Genomic DNA, 24,003 nt, shown 5'->3' on the forward strand with positions numbered 1-24,003 from the left:
TATTGTTTTTCAGGAAAATTATCATAATGTGGGATCATAATGGGATCCACCCATAATGTGATTTAGAGATCCAACAGTATTGCTAAATGACAGACAGCTACCAAGCATTATTGTTTCCAGTTCTTGAAGAGAAAGTGGGGCACCTCATGTTCAAATTTCTACCTCCTCTCTCCATAGAATAGAATAACACTGGTTAGCTCGAGTTAGGCGTTATTATTAGAAGAGAATTAGTAGATGAGCCTTTCAAGGGCACCTGAACCCAGCTTATATTACTTTGTCTTCAGCTAATTTTCTAAGTACATGTTGTAATTGACAAGTTTTGTACTGCAATCAGCAAAATGGCCAAGATCGCCTACACAACACTGCTGCAACTCGCTTTTAGATTTCACTATTCATTTCACAATTGTTTGTAGGGAGGGCAACATTAACTGTGTGAAGTCCAGCCTGAGATGAATTGACTAAATACCAAATATTGAAACCGCCTAATTATTCCTATAACTGTGTCTCATTTACAGCAATCAATGGATATTTGTTTGGAAACCTCCCGGGTATTGATATGTGTGTGGGTGACTCAGTGTCCTGGCATCTGTTTGGCATTGGCAATGAAGTGGATATCCACTCAGCCTACTTTTATGGGCACACATTGACCAACCAAGGCCACAGAACCGATGTTATTAATCTGTTTCCTGCCACATTAGTCACGGTGGAGATGACACCATCTACTGCTGGATCATGGATGTTAAGCTGCCAAGTGAATGACCACATTGAAGGTAAATTAGGGTATTGGGTCCAGACATTGTTGGTGGTATAAATGATGGAGAAGGAAAAGAAGGTAGAGTACCTGTAAAGGCTGCATGGTGACCCACAAGGACAATGGAAGCTCCTTATAACAGTTGTCTCCAATTTTTTGAGCTCACGGACCCACATGCGTGGTGAGCTGTGTGTCACTCAAAGGGGAAGAAACTTCCCCAGAGTGACCTCATGATGCCAGAACCCACCCACTCTTCCAACGCAGGTCTGAGCCTGCCATGAGTGTGTGGGCATGTTGTGTCCAGAGACTTAACCCGCTTACCGTCCTAAGCCTGCGATATGTACAGGAGACATGGTCTGCGGCTCTGGCTGGTGCACCCTCCCAGCAGGGTTAGGAAAAGGACCTCGCTGGGTGGTGGAGGACTCCGCCTTAGCGTAAAGCAGTGGAACTTTGGGGTCTAGATTGTATTGAAAGGCAAGAAGTCCCTCTCAATTGCTGATCATCTAGGCTCTTCTTTGGAGATACCTGAGCTCAGTGTGGGAATATAAGGGCTGTGGAATTCATTCATGTCTAAAATAAATGGCTGATCAGTTCTACTAGTGAGCAATCCTACACAGCGAGTAGAGGCTATCCACTGTAAGATTGGTGATTGAAACAAGGTTATCGAAAGCTAACTTTGGGTAACTCTAACAGAGACAGTGTTTGGTTCCATCTAAACCAAACTGAATCAGGGATCAAAACAACATCATAAGTTCTAATGAAGGCTGGACTTCAAACAAGTCTAACTTTGTTCATCTCCTTTACATGGTGGATTGATGGGATTTGTAATGTACACAATAAAGATAAGGATACGGACATGGCATTTCTGGCAAGATCAACAGCCATCTTGTGCACTTGCACATGTTCTGAAAGTCAGCTGTAGGGAAGGATGTGGAAGGAAAAAGGCTGTTTCTATAGGGAAGACAGGGGTGGACTTGGGAGGTGCAAATTGTGTCTCTGCATGAGGGCCCTGGGCATTTTAAAGCCAATAGGGACCCCTAAATCCAGTGGCATTAATTGCAAAATGTGGAGCAGTAGGCAAGCCATAGCATTAAGATATATTCACCCCCTCCTTCCTGGTGGACCTTGCAAGATGGTCTCTTGCTCAGGCATACTGACAAAGGGACAAGGCAATGAAGACGAGCAGAAAATGGCTGGAATGAATTGACAGGTATCCTACCTATTTAAATGCCCTACGTGTGGTTGTACTTCGGTGTCAGATTGTGTGTGGGGGCAATGGGGGGATTGGAGGTGACTGGGCCATGGACTATTGCATTGGGTGGGATGGCAGAATGACAGGGCAAAGGGTTGCAGTGTCAGACTGCACAGGGGCTCACTGTTGGCTACATCCACCAATGAGAAGAAAAAAATAAAATAAATATGAAAGAGAACAGTTTAATACAAAAATATATTATCAGTGTGTTATTCTTCAAACAACATTCCTATGTACAGATTGCAAAACATCCACAATCAGCCAAAGGCAACGTGATCTTTGTCTATGCTTTAGGTCACTTAGTGGAACTTACAGCATCATTTTTTATTTATAGCCAGAAAGAGGAACTTCCTACCCAGCATAATAATGCAATTTCATAATGACAACATGTACCCTACTGTTCCATGTAATGTAGCAGAGGTCACTGGGTTCCTTAAAGCTGAACTCCAGCTTTCTCTTCACAGATCTATGGGACCCTCTCCTGTACTATAGATCAAAACCTGTCTTGGGATCATGTGATCCAACGCAACTCTTGCCGGCTGGCACTGTGCCAGAAACTTAGTTATTTACTGTGATTCCTAAAGAACCAGCATCTGCAGATTTGACAGTGATCAGCACTGCACTGATCATTGCCAGCCCCATCCATTATCTATGGGGTTACCAAAGTTAGAAGCTAATTGTATTGTCTCCTGCAAGGCATTGGTTCACTGGCACAGGGAAGAAATACCCGCACTACAGCCTCACTGCCAGTCTAAATGTAGCCCAACACAGTCAGCAACACCAACCTGTTCTATGTCCTCATAACTGATTACATAGGCAGGTTGTGGTTCCTGATCCTCATATCTTATTGGATGAATGAAAACAACTGACTTTGTGCAATAATTTTATACAACCTCTGTGCATTTTGTAATCAGAAACCATGGTATCCTTGCTTAGGTATTTTCTGTGGTCATAAGGTTTACACACTGAATTCACACTGGCATTAAGGTTGTGGTGCATTTATGGCATGATGTTACATTCAGCATCCCCCTGTGGAAGCTCCACATCAAATGAATAGGGGCCCCAGTGAGTGGTATTAGTACCTGCCAGCTGTCACATGTCCTGACTTTACGCAGCACATCGACAAGATGCCATCTGCAGTGAGCTGCACGACTTAGAGGAATATGTGAACTCGTCCTAACAAATATGATGCTGCTTTTCATATGTTACCCCTTTTATTATTATTTTTTTTCAAAAAAAGACACTTTAATTTTTTTTAAAGGTAATTTTTATTAAATGTTTGCATTATTTATTACAAACAATTAAACCAAAAGAAAAAAAAGACACTTGAATTTTGTGCAACTTCCAAAACTTTTGGGAGTGTCGGAGAAATGTTTACCATGCAGGAAGAAGCTGCCTGCAAAACATAACTTTAAAGCTGAACTTTAGGCGTAAAAAAAAATATTGTACCCTTGCAGTGGGGTGCAAAGTTTAAATGCTTGTTTGCTTACGCCAATTCTTTCTCAATTCAGCTGGTGCTATTGACTCACCCCCGGTGCTGTGTGTTATGGATGGGCACTTGGGGTCCTTAGTACCATTGTAGGTCAGCTGGTCCTCTATTGTATGGAGGACTTTGGAGGAGGACCAAAGAGGAGGGAGCTCCTTGGTGGAAAGGCTTTGGGGAACTGGTTCGATGAAAGAAGGAAGCTTTGGGAGCTAAGGATAAGATAAATAAAAGTAGTTTTTACCAATACCTTATGCAAAAACTAGCATTTGACCCTTGGAGTACAGAGGGTTTCCCACGACAAGGGTAAGTTTAAATTTTCCTTGCAGTTCAGTATTAGGTCTTGAAGGGGGTAACCTCTGTCTATGACTTGATATAAATCATTGCCATCTCACCGGCTGCTCAACAGCCAAACAGCAAACTCCAGGAGGTGAAACTTTATATTTTAATTGTAATATCCCTCTTTGAATAAGACAGAATTACTGTTTCCACAGATTAACCTGTTTGTGTAATAAGTAATGGACAATATATCATTAGCTTCAGGAAGTTTAGTTGAGCAAACAAGACACTGCATTGACATTTGGATGGCAGAGTAAAATGTGTACAGCTACGTGCGGAGTCTACGTGTTTCCCAGTCCTCACCAGAACACCCCGCAAGGGATGATGGGCCGTTATGGTCACCTGGCTGCTTCTCCTGCGGGACAACACCAGGTCGCAGCACCCAGGCTCCCTCCACCAGGGGCGAGCAGGACAGAGGGCTCTGGTGTAGGGACAGCGCAGATCAGGTACTCAGATGACAGCAGGAGGAACAGTCCAGGCAGACTGATGGACAGAGCAGGTGGCACACAAAGCAAAGGTCAGGTAACAGGCCGAAGTAAGGACAGGTGGCAGAAAAAGCGAAGGTCAGGTAACAGGCCGAGGTAAGGACAGGTGGCAGAAAAAGCGAAGGTCAGGTAACAGGCCGAGGTAAGGACAGGGAAGTGCTCAGTCCCTACATCAGAGTCCTCTGTCCCGCTCGCCCCTGGTGTTCTCACACAGCAAATCAGTCCGGTGGCCATTAGGGTCACTGGCCCATCATCCCTTGCAGGGTGTTCTAGTGAATACCGGTAAAAATAAGGATGCTGCAGGCTGCTGGACAGATGATCTGTGGGCGGAGTGGTAACACTAAGTCATTGGTGGATCAGGGAGAGCTGAGAAATCATTGCTGGAAAGGAGAAGCAGGGTGAGCTGAGCTTCAGAGAGGGGGGACAGGAACAGCTGTGAAATATGTGCTACTTGGGGATTTTTGTGCTTTTGCTGTGAATTTCTCGAGGGTTCCTGCAGCTTCATAAGTCAGTAAGGCTTATTTTCAAGTAGATTTACTGATTCTTACTAATTTTTAACTATTCAAATATTCATAACCCGGTCTAAGACAGTTAATACGAACACTTAAGACAATTAAAAGGCATATTCTCCTCATGAGTGAGATATTAATATAATTTTTGGAGAAAAAAGTAAATGAAGGGAAATCTCCCCAATTAACAGAGGGTTTGGATATAAAGAGCTTGAAGCTGAACTATATTAACCTTCACTCCCGCAATGCACAGGCTCCCTCACAATTGGCAATACATTTTTGCTGACTCCTTTGGCTCTGTCTCACACATAAAGCATACTCCTACTCCAAGTGTACTTTCACCCTTCCAGTTACATGTCTGCAAAGGTACAGTACATGAGAAGAAGGAATGATTTTTCTTCAAAAGTCACCATTTGCATATTATAAGTCATTTGGCTGATGCCACTGATCGACTCCAAAACATAAGTGTTGGAGAAAATGCTGCTTATGTTCTGTCTGTCACCATAAACTTTAAGTACATAATGAATGAAATGTTCTCTTTAATAATTAACATGGCATACAAGGTGGTTAGAGGGCTCTGACCCCAAAATGTATTATCTTCAGCAATAAAACGCAATGCCCATTCACCAGCGAGGTATTTATGGAATGTACTGACGGTTATTGCCCAAGTTATTCCTCAGAATTGAAGTTTAGTTTTGGAATTCCATTTGTAGGAAAGTATCATAAATATAAATAAACCTAACTATTCGGGATACAGCATATTGGCAAGCTAATAAAAAAAGCTGAAAATTTCCTGTCTGCCAAAAGGGTGAAGGAAGCTGTCCTGGACCAGGAGATACTGGAGGTATATTTGTGAGTATGATGATCCTATTCAAAGAGCTTAAACTTATTTTTGTTTTAAAGGAGAGTTCAAGTATAAATTATAATTACATTTCCCCTATGTTGTCATTTCTCAGCTTTGGCTATTCTAACTAAAGTCTATAGATCAGTGTTTCTCAATTTATTTAGCTTGGGGGAGGAGGGGGGCTGAAATACCTTTTAGGTCCTCCGGTAAACACCTTTTATAATTTCTATATCCACAACTTACAATACATTGGCTTTGTGTCATTGATTGCCTCTTACATTGCTTGCCAGATACAAAGGCCATGGTTTATTAAAGTTTTCCAAGGTTGGAGAGAATACACATTCATCTGTGAAGCTGGGTAATCCAGCAGACCTGGAGTGGATTTCCTAAAAGTCATTTGCTATTTGCTGGCAAATGTTTTCAATCCTTGACCAGATCCATTCTAGGTTTGCTGGATCACCCAGCTTCACTGATGAAAGTGTTTTCTCTCCAGCCTTGGAGAACTTTAATAAATCATGGCCGGATAATCATAAAGATCATCGGTGTCAGTGATAACTGACCTGAGAGTCACAAGGAACCGCTAGCAACCTCTGGAGGAATCCTGGTTGACCAACCTTTCTATAGAGCCATCATTTAAAGCAATTAAATATTTTATACAGTAATGGGGACTGGAAGATGAATGTGCATAGAAATTAGGCACTGAGCTATCAATGCCATCATGGTCATAATATTTGGAGCTGTATCTAGGAAAGGCAGACATAGTTTTAAACAAAATGGGGCTCTGGGTAGATATAAAATGGGAGCCCCACATTCACTGAAGTCCAGCTTCCCGCACCAATGCCATTCTGTCAGATGAAGTCTTAAAGAAGGTGGTGACCCTAGGTAATTTCTCAGTTTGCCCAACCTTAAAACTGGCTTTGAAGAAAGGGTGGCACTTTAATTATCTCTAGCTAAACATTGGAAGCTGTGTTTCATGGAACCTTAGGGTTCTTCCAGAGTTTGTTAGGGGTCCCTCTAGTAATGAGCAGAGGGAGACAATCTTCCCAGTGACCACTAAGCTCAATATACTGTGAGCTTTGGATATAGTAATTATAGAAGGATTTCGCTGAGGTCCTAAATTTATTTTCAAGGGTACTCCTACATTCGCCTATTGGGTAAGGCTGGTATAAACAATCAAATATTTACATGTTCTATACAAGAAAAAATGACTCTTTAAAACAAGGTTCTGATGACTTATTGCACGCACTGTGGAGATATTATTCCTCAAAGTTTGCAAAGGATGCGGGGAAGTTTCTCAAAATTGGTTTCTCTGATCTCCCCTTTTCCTGTGTACCAGCTTTGTGGTTACTTACTTTCCAGGACTGAAAGGGCATCTGTTAGGGAGGCACAGGGAGATCTGAGCTACATAAAACTAAAGTGAAAGCTATTATGCAAGTTTTAAGCTATTTTCCTGACTTGCAACAATAAAGGCCCCTGTGCAGGCAGTAAAAGTTGAAATTAATTAATAATTTTTAAACTCATTGTTAAATTCTATGTCTTGCAGTCCGGAGACATCTGATTAAGTCTGTGGGATTTTAGTATAAAGCACTGATGCAAATATGTATTTCCAAACTTGTGTACATTATGTTATATTGTTCAGGACTGAATACCTTGCTAGCACCTCTCCAGCTTATCTATCATATAGAAACAGCTATTGTGTAATGCAGAATTCCTGGAGCTGAGAGGTAATGGTATCCAGATGTATGCCAAGACTTTCTAGGAAGGAGATCCAGTGTAAATGTCAGCTAAAGATAGAAAAGTTTTGTACTGCTGGTTTGTGATTGCAAAGAATAGCGATGATATGAGTGTCATTTGTGTAACATACACGGGTCAATTTTCCTGATCCATTAGGCAGTCCATTTATTTTTTATCTGGTTGATTGTTTATGGTTAACTATAATTCCCCAAAAGCAAAATCTAGTATAGAATTCCTGATCAGTCAAGTTGGAAAGTTTCCAATGATTGCATCAATTTCCATAGGAATATTTATTGTAGCATAAGTACATATTTCATGTATATATCTTGTCTTCATTTATTAAATAATTCATTTGTTGGTTTAACATATATCGAATGATTTGCATTTTAGTTGGTTCCAAAGAATTGATAATAAAGAATTGATCATGCATTGTGGTATATGGTACTGCAACTGGTTGGTTTTCAACAGACAGTTGAACATTATTTTTAAAAATGGGGCATCGGAAACATTAAAAAAGTGAGAATTGTGAGACCGGACTGTGGACCTCTCTAGTTTTCCCCATTTGGACTGTTAAATATAGAGGAGGAAACCTTTTTTTTATTTCTAATTATGAATTTTGATTATTTTTGCTCTTGTCAGAAAACTAGAACTTGTGTCCTTTGCTCTCTGTTATTTCTAGAGACTAGGAATGAGCAGCACCATTTGAACCAGAATAAATTCCCTGCAAAAAAAAAAAAAATCAAAATTGAATCGAAAAAGCAAAATTTACTATAAAATTTTGACTTTGATTTTTTAAAAAGTCTTTGACAATTTTTTGTCATGGGCTCTTACATTTTTGATTGAATTGAAAAGCCCCTGAACATGGAATAGGCGAATTATGAAAACACTGCATGCTTTTTTATATCTTTGTTTGGCTTCTTTGCATAGGTCCCCCTAACCCCTGATTGTCATGTTCTATATCTGAATAAAGCAATCGGGAAAGAGAACAGATGAGGCTATGAGCTTGGCTTAAGCTGCTGAGTTCTGTACACAGCTTTGTTTAGCAAATCATAATAAAGTAATATTGGAAAACATGTACCATAGAGACTAGAGCCCCGCTTGCTGGGGTTAAAACTAAATGTTAGGCAGCAATTTTTAAAAAACCATCTGCTCTATTCCCAGGCAATTAACAATATCTTGCTAGTTTATGTAAGGGAGGAGAACTAACCCAAAATAACAGTCAATGGTCTAATCAGTGGCAGACATAATCAACAGTGGGCCCCTTGCTGTACTGATTTAGGGCCCCTGAGGGTACAGGACCCTTATGCAGTGGCACACCTTGTAGCAGCCTCTTGTCACCCCTGGGTCCAGTCTTTCTTTTTTTAGCACTGGGTTTTAGCACTATATATATACTGTATATTATTTTTTTATATAAAATACAGGTAAAAATTTTTTTTTAATCCTAGCTGGCATGTTGGGCTTATATAATGTTGGAAATTGTGGAGCGACTCCCGTGCCTCCGCTGCAGGGAACAGTCAAAAAATATTTTATTGCGACCGAGAAAGTTCTCTGGAACTACGCACCAAAGAACTACGACATGTTTACCAACCAGCCTTTAGATGACCCAGAGAGGTAAGTTGCTGCCTAAACATAATGCATAAGAGTTTCTACTTATAGATATAGAATGTTTATGTGTTTATTGGTAACTGATTTTTGTTCTTTTTTTTTTTTTTAGCGATTCTGCAACTTTCTTTACAAAGAGCTCTGACAGAATTGGAGGATCTTACTGGAAGGTCCATTACACTGAATATACAGATGAATCATTTACTGTTAAAAGAACACGCACAGAAGATGAAGAACATCTCGGAATTTTAGGTATCAAACTCTTTCCAATTAAGTGTATTTATCATCGCTGCCAACAACACCAAACAGCCTGAAGCCATTTAACACATTCCATACTTTGCTGGTAGGATTGAGATTTTTAGTATTTAATGTTTATCACAATGCTTACGTTCTGGTTTGAGAAAGAGGGACAACTTTAAACAAAAATGTGTAGGAAAAGTACAAGTAGGCAAAGAAATAAAACTCAACTAAACTTGAAATAATCAATGCAAAGTGTAAGTACAATAAGACTTATAAAAGAATACAGAATATGGAAACAAATTGGAGAACATAATATCTGATGGATAGGCAGAAATAAATACATTTGGCCTGATTTATTAAAACTTTCCAAGATCCAACAAATCTTAAATCGATTTGGTCCAGGGTTGAAAACATTTGCCAACTAATAGTAAATGGGTTTCAGGATATCCATTCGGGGTTTGCTGTATTACCTGGGTTCTCCCATGACATATCTTCTCCAGTCTTGGAGATCTTTAATAAACTAGGTCCATTGTCAAAAGTTCTAACTCTTTCTACTAGAAATGTGTTTTTGATCTGCCAGAAAATCAGGAAATCTCTCCATCAGGGATACGATATAAAACATAACAGATATTTAACCCTTCCAAAAGCAATTCAAAAATAGTGCTTAAAGATGTCCAGCCTTTCACCCTTCTGGACCTGAATATATAGCAGACCATGGCCCTATTGGTGCCATTAAAGACAAGCTAAGCACCTCCACTCATTGTTCTTGGGAAGGTTTCTGATGGATCACACATTGCTGTTCAAAAGACTCCAACTGGATCAAAACAATATGGCAATGCCCTGGTCATTATAGGTCATCAAGCATAATGATATAGTCACCACTCATGTATACAGTAATTATTGCATTGCCACTGCCTAGATATTACAGTAGGCTTCTGTTAATGTATTTTGCTCATGAAGCTTATACTGGGATGTAGCACTAGTTCTCCTCTTTGGTGTTTGGCTACCAGTACCTAGCAATTTCAACTATTGCCAATCAAGTAAAACTCCTGATTTGCACCACAGTTTAGTGCAAAGCAACACATACGTCCCTAAAGCTACGTACACACTTACAATAATTATCGTTGGAGACGAACGACTAAGGACTGATCGTCCGATAATGGTTAACAAAAAAAGTGCGCAACGACTGACCAACGATGCCGATGAACGAGGATTGTCGCTCAAAAAGAATAACCGTCCTGGCGGATCTGATTGAGCGACAATCGTTCGCTATCTATCGTGTGTACGGTCGTTCAGTGATCATGAATGTTCTGAGCATGCACAAACGTTCATTGCAGGTGCTTCACTGTGTCCATGTGTGTGTGTGTGTGTATATTTATATTTTTAGATCTATCTATATATATATCTATACAAGATCTTTCATAAACACAATCTTTTTATTACAAATTTGCGCCTTTTTTTTACCTTTCTGTTCATAACTTTCTTGGTACACGTCCCTTCCTGTATCATTCAAACTATCACATCTACCATGTGTACAATATCTTTGAACAATCGTATTGTTAATTGCATGGCACTATACGATCATTTACAGATATCGTTCATAATCATTGATCGTTCGTTTTTAAACGACAATTTTAGCTAAGTGCTTTGTTAAAGTTGTTTGCTGATCTCCTTTACCTTTGGCCTGTCGTTGGATCTTATATTGCCTGTGGACCTCATACCATGTTCTGCATCTATCCCTGGTCCCTGATTAACTCACCAGTCCTTTGAGCTGCTCAGGTGAGGACCAGATAAATATATTTTTGACCTCAGCTTTTTTTAGCACTCACCTTTTCTCCCTCAGGATATTTTAGGACATCACTATCCAATTTGTCAGTTTCAACCTAAGGATTCCATTTATAAAGCAGTAAATCTGACTTTCACCAAAACATTCAATGTATAGCCACCATTGAAATACATAGACCTAAAAGATTCTCCACCAGAGAATGCTTTGGTGAATGTCAGATTCACTGCTTTATAAATAGACCCCTAGGTACAATTCTGCATTTCCAAGTGTTCCCCATGGATTCTATGACATTGATGTCCCCACCCAGCACCTATATGCTCCAATGTAACATGGTCTGCCTGTCTCTCAGTGGATTGGGACCTTTGATAAATATTAGTATTAATTAGGATAATGTTTTTTTGTAGGTTATAAAAGTCTCCCATATACAATTTCTTAGCTGATCTTGTTTATGAAGGCCTGTGAGGGAAGTATTATCTTACACAATGTGTGTTATAGCACAGCTACCATGTTTCCTTTATTCGTCCAATAATTCATTGTTTTCTTCACTTTGTCTTTTCAGGCCCAGTGATTAAGGCTGAAGTGGGAGAAACAATTGTTGTTGAGTTTAAAAATATGGCTGATAGAAACTACAGCATCATGGCCCATGGCGTGTCGTTTAGTAAGGAGTCCGAAGGAGCCCCGTATGAGGATGGTAAGTTATTATATTTTGAATATAATTGAACAGAGAGGATCAATAGAAAGGAACCTAATCTTCAGCAGAAATACTGTTGCAACTAAGTCTTCCTAAAACAGAAGAAATATAATGTTCTTATCACCACCACTAATGAGTTACCCCACTTTTACCTGGAGTTCGGACATCCAGTACGGAGGTTTTTGATTCCCCAAGACACTTTAAAACCGGATGATAATTTCCCTACCAGTATTGTTCCAAAAATAAAAATATACATTTCAATTTGATTGAACTTTTTAGAGACAGCTCTATGTACTTATTCTAGGCCCATAGCACTCCTGCTGCTCTATCCTATGGTAAAAATTAGGGATGAGCGGCCTTCATGGGATTACTTTTGCAGGATTCCACATTGATGATAACATTTCCATGGAAAACCTTCAAATACCTTCATATGGTATTCACAGAAATGCATCCAGGATACTTCTACTGTCAACTTCTAAAAACTTTCTTAAAGGTTTCCATGTGTCTTTACAAATTCTGATATCAGAAATAAGCGGCTAGTGTATTCTATAGCTAAGACTGTCTGTGAAATTCATACTGTTAAGTAACACCATGTACAGCTTAAAGGCATTCTCCATACATGTTCTGTAAAGGATTTGTATACCTTCAATGCTTCTTTGAAGCTGCATAAAGACCCTTTCCCTACAAAGCCCCCATTTCCCTTAGCATGAACATTAAACTGGTTAAAGCATCTTTTTCATTCCCAATCATGTGCAGTGAAAATGTAAAAAATTGATTTTTTTGCTAATTGGATCGTAATCTCATGTACAATATTTGAAATAGTCTACATGTACATGTCCCCATGGCAGTGCCTTGCAGTAATTTGCCTATTAGCCTAAAATTTGCCAAAATATATCTTCACAATTTAGCCCCCATAGACTATATTTGGGATTTGTCTCTTAGTTTATAGAATTTCAAACACGATTCGACAAACCCTTGGTGATTCAAACCCGGGCACATTTGGCCAGACATTCCTAGTCTGCCAAGTTTTGTTCATCCTTATTGATGGTTCTTGGAAGACATTTGATTGAGAACTCAATGACAATGGGAGGTAGGTGTAATCTTTTAGGTACACTTACCTAGGTTTTGTCCTTTTAGGGATACAGCTCTCAAAAAACAGCGACTAATAAAATTTCCTTTTGGAGACCAGTGCTTTGTTTTGTGATTTCTTCCTTTTCCTGGTATATTTTAAAAGAATAATAGTTTTAATAAAATAGCTAGTTTTATTAAAAAAAAGAATAGAAGCAGGGAGCACAGGGACTAGGAGCATTGAGTTAATAGTGCAGTTATGGTCCGGTAGCTATGTACAAGGACAGCATAGCGTTTGTGCTGTTCTTTCCATATATAATTTATGGTTCACTCAATCAATGGCATAACTAAAATCAGTTTTCTTTGATTGTTTTCTTTGGTAGGGAGCATTGAGAAAGGAGGATCCCATGTTGGACCTGGACAGACATATACATACACCTGGAGAGTGCTGGAAAAATATGGACCGACAACCACCGATCCAAACTGCCTGACTTACCTGTATTACTCCGCCACTGACCCACCCAGGGACACTAATTCGGGACTTGTGGGACCTCTGCTGATCTGTAAGAAAGGTTCTCTTCAACTTGATAACACACAGGTACTGATGATAAGAATGCTTTTCTGAACCCTTTAAAAATAAATACTTTTTTAAGAGTGAAAGTCGTTACACATTCACATATGCAAACTTATAGAGATAGAGATGCAGAGCTCTTAGATTGCTGGGCCTGGATAAATACAAACAGAACTTACTCTTTGCTAGTTGGCAGTCTCTGCCTAGTTGCACATTTGCATGCATTAGTCTTAGGGACCTTGGAGAATAATTTTTGCCCATCAATTTACAATGAAACAAACAGCTCATTGGTTATCTCACAAAGAGGGCTCCCAGGATGAGATTGTACAGCTACCTAAGTCTGGTGTTAGGAAGTGGTGAGGGGCAATATGGAGGCTTATAATTTAAAGTGAATTTATGCTTTGAAGCCTAGATTATGAAAATGAACAGGTCAACATACCTATATATACACATATGTAATCTACGTATATGGCTTCTCGTTTCCAGGTACAGATAGAAAAAGAATTTTATTTGTTATTCACAATCTTTGATGAGAACCTCAGTTGGTATTTGGAAGAAAACCTTGCCATGGTGTCTGCAGACCCATCAACCATTGACAGAGAAGATGGAGATTTTCAGGAATCAAACAAAATGCACGGTAACATACTTTATGGAGCAGCGGGGCCGGGAGGGTTTCAGTGTCTTCTTTGCAAGTCGTGAATACATTAAGTAACATCAAAATACCATGGGGTACTACACTGGCCACCATTGTAAGGGGGTACATCACTGCATGGTATTAATTGGGGGTACTTTACTGCCCACCAATGCTAGGGGGTACAACACTGGCCACCGATATAAGGGGGTACTTCACTGCGTGGCATTATAAGGAGGTTCTACACTGCCCACCAATGTAAGGGGGGACTTCACTGCTCACCAGTAAAAGGGGGTACTACACTGTGTGGCATTGTAAGGGGGTACAACACTGCCCACCAATATAAGGGGGTACTTCACTGCATGGCATTATAGGAGGGTACTACACTGCCCACCAATGTAAGGAGTACTTCACTGTTCACCGGTAAGGGGGGTACTACACCGTGTGGCATTGTAAGGGGGTATTACATTGCCCACCAATATAAGGGGGTAATTCACTGTGTGCCAATATAAGCGGGTACTACACTGTCCACCAATGTAAGGAAATACTTCACTATGTGCCAATATAAGGGGGTACTACACTGCCCACCAATGTAAGGATATACTATACTGACTGCCACTTTAACGGGGTTCTTTTCCTATTGCCCACCAATTAAAGGGGGTATTACGATTAACATCATAATGGTTATTTACACTGACCACACTATATGGTGGGTATTGATGATAGAATCTTTTTGTAAAAGCCCCATTTTCCTTAGCAGGAACATTAAACTATTGAAAGCCTCCTTTGCATTCCCAATCACGTGCAGGGAAATGTAAAGAAATGGATTTTCCTAATTGGATGGTTGAAGTCAGCAAAGCTTCATCTCATTTACAAAGCAAAGTGAAATATCCTTACAAGGGGATAATCCTTTTTGCTATGTGAACAGGCGATATTTCTTTAGTAAATCAACCCCATTGTCCATATTGTAAGCCTGGTTTGGAGGAGGAAACAAGGAACTATGCTGTGTTAAAAGGATCATTTAAACAGATGGCTGTTATGTGGGACATCATAAGACTAAAGGCTCCAAATTATCAGATATAGGTCAGTTTACAAAGTTTTCACTCATTTCAGCTGTTTGCCCAATTATAGTTTTTTTAAAGATTCTTTTTCTTTTTTTTTTTGCCTGCAGAAAAATCCTTTTTATTTTGGAATATGTCTTTTGCTTTTTAAAAAACTGCAGATAAATGTTCTGCTATTTTTTGTAACCCCATAAGGGTGGATCACACCTACGTGCTTCCTTTCTTCTGAAGTGTGTTTTCATACACTCCTGCATGCTTCCATTCAGTGTTTTATCTTGGATATATGTAATACATGTAGATATCCTAGATCTCTCATAACTAGAATTGTGTTCCTTGATTCACATAAATTGTTTTGGCTTGTTCTGTCCTCACTGCATGACCTGCTACAGACTAGTCCAGCAAGAATTATTTCCACTCCATCCCTCCCACCTTTCCCAACTTTCCATTAGTATATAAGAGAATTGTACTCCAGAACTTTAAATTGTTGTTCCTGATGTAATCACTGATAAAAATAATGCTAGAATAAAATTAAATATATAAAACATCAGTGGAGTTAGTGGAATGACTCCAGAAATAATTTAGAGTCTTCATCTTATCCATGAGCTAAAATAAAATTATGTTGAGTATCTATATAATAATAATACTTTCTATGTACTGGGAATTTATGATGACATCTGGAGTTACCAATTACTTTTTCATTGATAGAAAATCCTGTGCTTGTATTGCCCTCTGCTGTCAACTTTTTGCATTACAATAATTAAAAGTAATAAAATAATAAATAAAGTATTCGGCATAATAAAGCATTTAATTATACTGGGCTGAATGTTTCATTAAAATTATCTTGTATTGATTGAGGTACAGAGACTTTTTTTTGCAGTTCAGGAAATTCAAATAAAGTCACAGGGCTGATTTTTAAAGCTTTCCAAGTTTGTAGAGAATACACTTTTTCAGTAATTCTGGGTGATCCTGCAAACCTGGAAATGGTTTATTTAAAGTCAATTGCAATTTGCTAGCAAATGTTTTGAATCCTGGACCAAATCCATTCCAGGATTGCTGGATCACTCAGCTTCACTGATGAAAGTGTATCCACTCCAGCCTTTAATAAAATGAAGCTTTATTAAATCAAATCTATGTACATGTTCAAAGTTAGAATACTGAAATGATTGGATCAGCAGGAGTGCCGGGAATCCAGCAGGAAGGAGAGGATATCAAAAACAGCCCTATTACTGCCTCTGTACAGTAGTTAATATCCTTGCAGTTCTCTTTGTAAGGATCTACATTTGGCCTTTGCTGTTTTGATTCAGGGCTTTTATGTTCAAAGTCCAGTAATCAGTAAACAGAAAGTTAATCTCAGGACAGCTAAATTCATGGATAAAATACACAAAAGGGAGCTGTTTATTTTCAAAATAATTTGCATTTCTGCTCATTCATCCCTGTAATAATACACAGCCTTTTAGTCAAATATTAAAGAGAAACTTCTATCATTGAGCATCTGTAGCAGTCAGAATTTTAACTCTTAAAAATAAGAGCGCAGTTTTTTTTTTTCATTATTTACTTGTATTCTCTCCCTGACAGATCAGAAGTCTCATTCTTTTGGGATGTACTATCTACTCTCTGAGTTCAGTGCTGATAGGAAACTGAAATGCACCATACTAAGATACTCGGTGTGCATAGAAAGAAAGCAATGCAAAGCAGGTCAAACACAGTCTATAAAGAGCTCAATTAAAGTAAATAGGACTTAGCTGACTTGCTTTTGAAGAACATCCCAAATCTAATCATCAAATGCAGGGAAACAGACAAATGCATCCTGCTTGTATTTGACGTCAATGCAAGATGTATCTAAGATTATTCAGAATGCAATGTTTGGTGCAATTGACTGCAGCTGACTTTTCTTCTTGATCTCCTATGAAGCTTTATTAACCTGCTTCAGGCTGCTGTTACATTTCCATTGACTTGTATTGGGAGAGAAGCCGGACCTGAGCAAATAACAGCCAATAGTCCAGGCCCTTAACTTTCTGCAACAGAATGGCAATGTCATTACTGGCCCTGATCTCAGGCAAGAGGCAAGTCAGCCTTTACATTACAGTCTGGTGTTGGGTTGGCATTTATGCTTTGGTCTTTATATGTAGAGAACATCGTCTTTATAGGTCTTTTAACATTCTGCTACATCTTTATGTGTCAGCACTGCTTGGACTAGAGGAGAATAGGGTAGATTCATAAACGCCTATCCGGGAAATGTAATTGTTAAGTACAAATAAAAAAAAGTATTGTGACCAGTACCTAACTGTTTTTGCTGCTTTGACAGGGAGAGAATACAACTAAATAACAACACACACGACACAGTAACAAATGGTCATTTCTGACTGGTAAGACAAAACAAAAGTGGAAGAGTAAACACAGGGAAAGCCACACAGCCATTATACCAACAAAAGAATGTGCTTTGCCTTCAAATCCCTCCACAGTTCTTGTCCCACCTACCTTTCTAACCTGATAGAAAAATACTCCCCTTGCCACTCTCTCCGCTCCTCCAATGACCTACTAATGACTTCCTCACTCATAACCTCATCACACGCACGGCTACAAGACTTCTCTAGAGCTGCCCCGACTCTCTGGAATGGTCTTCCTCGTTCTATTCGGCTTGCTCCTACTTTCTGCTCATTTATAAAAGCATTGAAACCCCATCTTTTCAAACTTGCCTACCCATCATCTTCTGTCTTTTGAAACCATCACTACTTCAAACCACTACATATCTCCCATCCTATTGTGTGCTAATTCCCCCACCTACTAGATTGTAAGCTCTGCAGGGTCCTCTGCTCCTCCTGTATCACTGTCTGTATTGGTTTGTCATTTGCAACCCCTATTTAATGTACAGCACTGCATAATATGTTAGCGCTATATAAATCCTATTTATAATTATTATTATTAATAATAATAATAATAATAATAATAATATTAATAAAAAAGAATTGTAACAAACACTGAAAGTCCCCTGTATGATGATGATGTTTCTGTTTATCTCTTTGCAGCTGTCAATGGGTACATGTATGGGAACCTGCCTGGCCTGCTCATGTGTCAGAGGGACAATGTGTCATGGCATCTGCTTGGACTGGGCACAGAGGTGGACATACATGGGGTCCAATTCCGAGGGAACGTACTTGACCTTTCTGGAACAAAGAGAGAGACCTTCAGTGTGTTCCCACACACGACGCTTACGGTGAACATGCAGGCCTATAACTTAGGTGAGTCATGGCAAATATTTTTATCCTTTGTTATCCAGCAGAAACATTCTGGTTAATAACTACATTATTATGTAGTTATTAACCAGATTATTATTAATAACTAAATTTTTTAGATATTCAGCAATGTGCAGAGCAGGCAGAAGGAATTGAGTCTGTAGTGTTCATTGAAAAGTATTGTCATTAACAGTCTCTGGTGTCATTCCTTTTAAACTTTAATCCCCAGTTATATTCTGTGATGTAGAAACACATTGAGCTTTTTCTTCTAACAATGCACTGGTGTGGTTTCACCAAGTTCTATTAATTGTTATAAGAAAAAGCTAAATGTGTTTCTAGATCACAAAAAATACCTGGGGATTGGAAGTTTTAAAGAAATGACACCAAAGAATGATGATTTAGGAAGGGTTTTTTTCTCAGTGTAAAGAAAATTAAATATAGTAACATAGTTAGGTTGAAACAAAAGTCCACAAATTCAACCACTATGGAAATAAACATATCCCAGATATAAAACCCTATAAGACAAGACATAGTTGGTCCAGAGGAAGGCAAAAAAATCCTGGTATAATTTGCTTTAAAAAAATCTTTTCTGATTCCATGAGTCAATAGGATGTTCCCTGGATCAACAGTCACTATTATCTTTACTCTAAAGCTTTAATACTCAGTTATATTCTGTGCTTCTAGAAATCATCCAGCATTTTCTTAAAGCAATCTATAGTAGTTGCTGAAACTACTTCCTGAGGGAACCGATTCCACATTTTCACAGAACTTACAGTGAAGAATCCCTTCCTTATCCGGAGCTTAAACTTCTTTTCCTCCAGACACAAACAGCGCCCCCTTGTGCTTTGTAATGATCTCAAAGTGAATAATGGGGAAGAGAGTTCTCTATATGGACCATTTATATATTTATACAGGTGATCATATCCCCCCTTACACGTCTCTCCTCAAGGGAGAAAAGATTCAGTTCAGCTAATCTCTCCTCATAGCTGAGCTCCTCCATTCCTTTTATTAGTTTAGTTGTCCTTCTCTGCACTCTCTCTAAGCCCACAATGTCCTTTTTGTGAACTGGTGCCCAAAACTGGACTGCATATTCCAGATGTGGTCTGACCAATGCTTTGTAAATGGCAGGATTATGTCTCCATCTCTGCAGTCAATTCCTCTTTTAAAACTATGCTTATTAAGTTTTTGTTGCCTTCCTCTGGATCAACTTCGCATTTATGGTTTCATCTGGAATATTTAGCTCTTCTACTATGTTTTTTTCCCCTAGTGGATGAACTTGATGGACTTTTTTTTGTTCTTAATATATGTCTCTTTTATTTTTGGTCATTATACCCTGGTACCCATTTCTGTGTGTCCCATGCATTTCTCCTTTTTACCCTCTTCATGAGTTATAACCCCCCTTCTGCCTTTTATAAGGGTTATATACTACACTCTTTGCATTGTATTGTGCTCTTAACAGGTGTACTTGTTATTGTCACAGTTATTTTATTTTGTATCTTATAATTGAAGTTTATCCTTAATTGCAAATAAAAACAGATTTACCCATACATTTACATTAACAATCAGCTAAATAAAGCTTTTGTACTGGAAACAAAAGTAATGGAAAGTTTTAAGCTACAGACAAAAGCTTAATGAAATAATATTTATGATTTTTTCAAAAAATCTAATGCGTGTATAGCAGTACCCTGATGAAATTAGCGGTCCACCCTGGTGGATCACTAAATGACCAACCAGAGATGACCACTGTTATTTCCTATGGAGGAGAACACATAATGACGCCTCTTGAACAGGGCTTTGTGTACAGCTCTCATTCCTTCTAGTGGCACTGGAAATAATCATAAAAAATAACAAGTTTTTTTTTTTTTAAGAAAGCAGCCACAGTGTAAAGCTTATCACACAATAAAATATTTCTGTGCAATTGCCTGTAGATATATGAACAAACTGTTGTACTAAAGGTCTTCATTTTTGAATACAGATTGCTTAAATAGGTCTTTATATCACATTGTTTAAGTAAATATAAAGTTGATTGTTCAAAGGATGTATAGTCAGATTTTAATAGTTATGGTGAATTTAAAATGCCCTTTTCCATCATACAGCAGAAAGAGGCATTGCACTGTGTAAAAGCAGCGGCCTCTCTGCACTGATGTGACACCTTCGTGAGCCAGAGCTTGAGTGGTGCAATCAGCAAAGCTTCTGCATAGCTCTGACTAAAGCTGGGTACACACTTCCAATTTTTGTCGTTGGAAAGGATCTTTCACGATCCTTTCCAACGACAAGGGAGTGCACGATGCATGAACGATGCTGTACATACAGCACCGTTCATGCTCTATGGAGAGAGGAGGGGGAGAACGACGGAGCGGCACCCTGCTGCGCGCTCTCCCCTTCCCTTTCATTCGGATCGGCTGTCCTCCATCGTCCGTGGATCCGGCAGGTCGGTCGTCCGGACGATGGACGACACCGACTGTACACACGGCAGATTTTCGCCCGATAATTGGCCGATGCTGATTATCGGGCGATAAAAATCTGACGTGTGTACGTAGCTTTACAGGGCTGTGTCAGGACAGTGCAGAGAAACTGATAAATGTGTACAGAGAGCAGCACTGACATGTGCAGACAAAGAATATGCTGAGGAGAGAGAATAAAGATGAACTGATCAGTCCACTGCTGCTCTTTTACGTTCAAATCACAAAGAGAGGTCGGGGAGGTGACCTAACTATGCTCCTTACTGCGGCACAATCAAAGACAGGTCTCCAGATTAATATTATTTTTAGAGCTGGATTGACAGAAATATATCCTTCTAATAAATGTTATGTATTTGTATTGGGGGTTTAGCTGTTTGCCTGGAGATTTTATTAAATTTTATAATGGGTAGTGAAAAGATCTGCAGGTTTCTTGGCTCTATCCTTCTGTGATCTCTCACCATCCCAGTGTCCCTCAGTACATCAGAACAGGCGCCTGGGAAGAGTTGGTCAACGACGCATACACTCGTATGGTATCAAGCAATCTTCAACTTTATTATAACAAACATCGTAGTTTATATACCATAACAATATGGCGTTGCGCACGCTCATTTAGAATAAATGGAAATTTACTGGAAATTCACTAAAGTATATGTATCCTAAAATATTATTTACCAACATAATTTCAGACACATACAAAACACCTTGTTATTAATAAACTATCTGAGTTTAGCAGAATTAAAAAGGACACTCATCTTGGCAGAACATCAGGTCTATACACATAGTCTAAACAACCAAGGAATACATTTAGTTCTCATGCCTAAGCTAGAATCTGAAACAAAATGGAGTGTCTCAGGCAACAAAATGGAGTGTCTCAGACCCTTTTAGGTAGGTTATCCCAAAAGTGCTACAGTGTTATTACCAATAATGGATGTTTATGGAGGAATCCTGCTTTCTAGATTTGTGAAACGCGTTAGCACATTTTTATATGTTTTATTGCAAAAAGTTGTGACTTTCTACATGTGCTAAGTTTTTTAAATACATTTTCTGAATATTTCTGGAGCACAGCTTTGTTTTGGCACTCATCCCGTTGAGTTAGGTGTTCCTGGTTTAAGCTTCCCTCTGTGTTCCTCTTTCAGGGCAGTTTGAAGTGAGCTGTCAGACGATGGATCATCACAAAAGTGGAATGAAACATACATACATGGTGCAGGCGTGTGACAATTCCACAACCCAGGATGATGTCCAGTATGGCACCATGAGGACGTACTTCATTGCTGCAGAGGAGGTGGAGTGGGATTATAGCCCAGATAGGTCCTGGGAACTTGAAAAGCATAACATCAGTGAACATGTGCATGAGAGGTATGAGATGCAATGGGCAATTCGTGTGATATATGAACGTTATCCCTTCCTGTAACAGCGCCAGACTCATTGAACTCTAGGCAGCACTGAATTCATACATCATGCACGAATCAATATATTTATTTTAAGTGAGAAATGTAAATACCTTTGAATTTGAAACTAAACTAAAAAAAAAATACTCGCTTTTACTCCTGCAGAGCCCCCGATCCCTCCTGAGCCGTCCTGAACATCCCGAAATCAGCCCCTTATCCCAGCGCGGGCGCTGCCATCTTCCTCCGTCTTTTTTCCTCTTCCAGCTATAGTAACCCTATCTCGCAGGCGTGAGACCAAGTGTAGCCTGCTGTAAATAGGAAAAACAGAGTGCTGATCTCACGGCGCAACCCTTCTGCGCATGCCAAGATCGTGCGTGGGCATCGGGCATGTGCAGAAGGACATGGCTCAGGAGGCTCTGCTCCCCTATTCAGTCTTTACTGTTGGGGCAGTAAAGATAGAAGGGGAGAAGCTTCACCCTTTTTGTTTTCGCTTTACAAAAAAGGGTTGTACTCTTTTATGTAAAGTAAAAATTTTGATGATGATGATGGATCCGCTTTAATATCGTTTTGTAACAGCCCCCTGTACAGCAGAGAGAGAAGCAGCACAAAGAGCCAATTATTTGTGTTACAGTGATCATATGCTATAATATGGATAGGAACGGAGAGTGGAATTACAGAAAGTTGAGCTCATCCTTTCACTATTCGACTATTACAGGATGGAGAAAGGAATAAACCTGCAAGAGTTACTTAACAGCATCAAAGAAAGATTGGGTCTTCTGCTCAAACACATCTTTCTCAGAAAAAAATGTTTAAACTCTGAATTCACTGAAAGTTTCCTAAAAAGAGAAAACTAATGCACCCACCACATCTAAAGTCTAGCAAGACTTTGTTCCTAGGCTTCAATATTCTTTAAAATGGATTGTGTATTGGGCTATAAAAGCAAATAAAAGATTCACTTTAATGCATATATGTATGTACTTTTATTTCTTTTTTTTCATTTTTGCATTCAGTAGCCAAGTTTAAAAAATGAGCCCTGTTAATGCTACAAGTTGCCAAAATTATAGTTCACACAGTGCTGTGATTGGTCCAGTGCTGTCATATTACTTCTATATTATTTGGAGGTACCAGAAAAATTCTCTGCTGCAGAACAGAAGAGCAGCAGGGAAGTGAAGGAAAGGTAAATTTAATTGTTCAGCTGGGAAGGGGAAAGTAAAGCTGTTTCAGTGTCATTAGTAGGGATGAGCAAGCAAATTTTTAAAACTCGATTTGAATTTTTCCGTTCTCGCTTACCGAAATTGTAAGGGAGAATGGCCAATGTAAATTCGCCAAACAAGATCAAAAAAATTCAAAAAAAAAAAAGATTGCAGGCCGTGCTGATCTCGCAAAATCGGTTCGCTGAAGTTTCGCATACCTATCGGAAGTTCAAGGAAATTTTCGTGAGAATGCCAGAGGCATTCTGGCTTATCCCTAGTCATTAGTGGATAAAGCACATGCTTGCTTTAACCTATAAAGTCAAGTGCAGCCTCTATAGTGCAGTAAGTCAGTGCAAATAGCAATGAATGTGTCCATATGCTCCAATCAGATTACCTATCGGTCGGTTTATATGGTTGCAGCACTTTGCCCCCTACTATAATATATAGCAGTGTTTCTCATCCAGGGTTCTTCCAGGGATTGCTAGGGGTCCCTTGAGCAATGAGCAGTTTTTGCATCTCAGGTCAGTTTAACCAAAACCAATGATCATTTTAGCTATCTGTAAGGGTGACATTCTTCCCACTGACCACCCCACTAAAACACTGTCAGCTTTGGATAAAGAAAGTATAGCAGGGGTTCCCTGAGCACCGGAATTATTTCCAGGGTTCCCCAATTTTAAAAT

At 39.2% G+C, this 24,003-nt stretch overlaps 1 protein-coding gene across 2 annotated transcripts in view; it reads left to right on the top strand.

Annotated features, from left to right (window-relative positions):
• The window catches only part of HEPHL1 (hephaestin like 1), a 53,782-nt gene that overhangs the window by 15,147 nt on the left and 14,632 nt on the right, over window positions 1-24,003 (top strand). For both annotated transcript variants that reach the window (XM_072402630.1, XM_072402638.1), the window contains exons 5-12: window positions 516-770; window positions 8,843-9,008; window positions 9,112-9,251; window positions 11,585-11,716; window positions 13,168-13,382; window positions 13,842-13,992; window positions 18,074-18,286; window positions 21,879-22,098. In XM_072402630.1, coding sequence (XP_072258731.1) covers window positions 516-770; window positions 8,843-9,008; window positions 9,112-9,251; window positions 11,585-11,716; window positions 13,168-13,382; window positions 13,842-13,992; window positions 18,074-18,286; window positions 21,879-22,098 — 1,492 coding nt within the window. The remainder of the gene's footprint in view (window positions 1-515; window positions 771-8,842; window positions 9,009-9,111; window positions 9,252-11,584; window positions 11,717-13,167; window positions 13,383-13,841; window positions 13,993-18,073; window positions 18,287-21,878; window positions 22,099-24,003) is intronic.

Source organism: Pyxicephalus adspersus, chromosome 1, assembly GCF_032062135.1.
Source record: "Pyxicephalus adspersus chromosome 1, UCB_Pads_2.0, whole genome shotgun sequence".
NCBI classification, from domain to species: domain Eukaryota; kingdom Metazoa; phylum Chordata; class Amphibia; order Anura; family Pyxicephalidae; genus Pyxicephalus; species Pyxicephalus adspersus.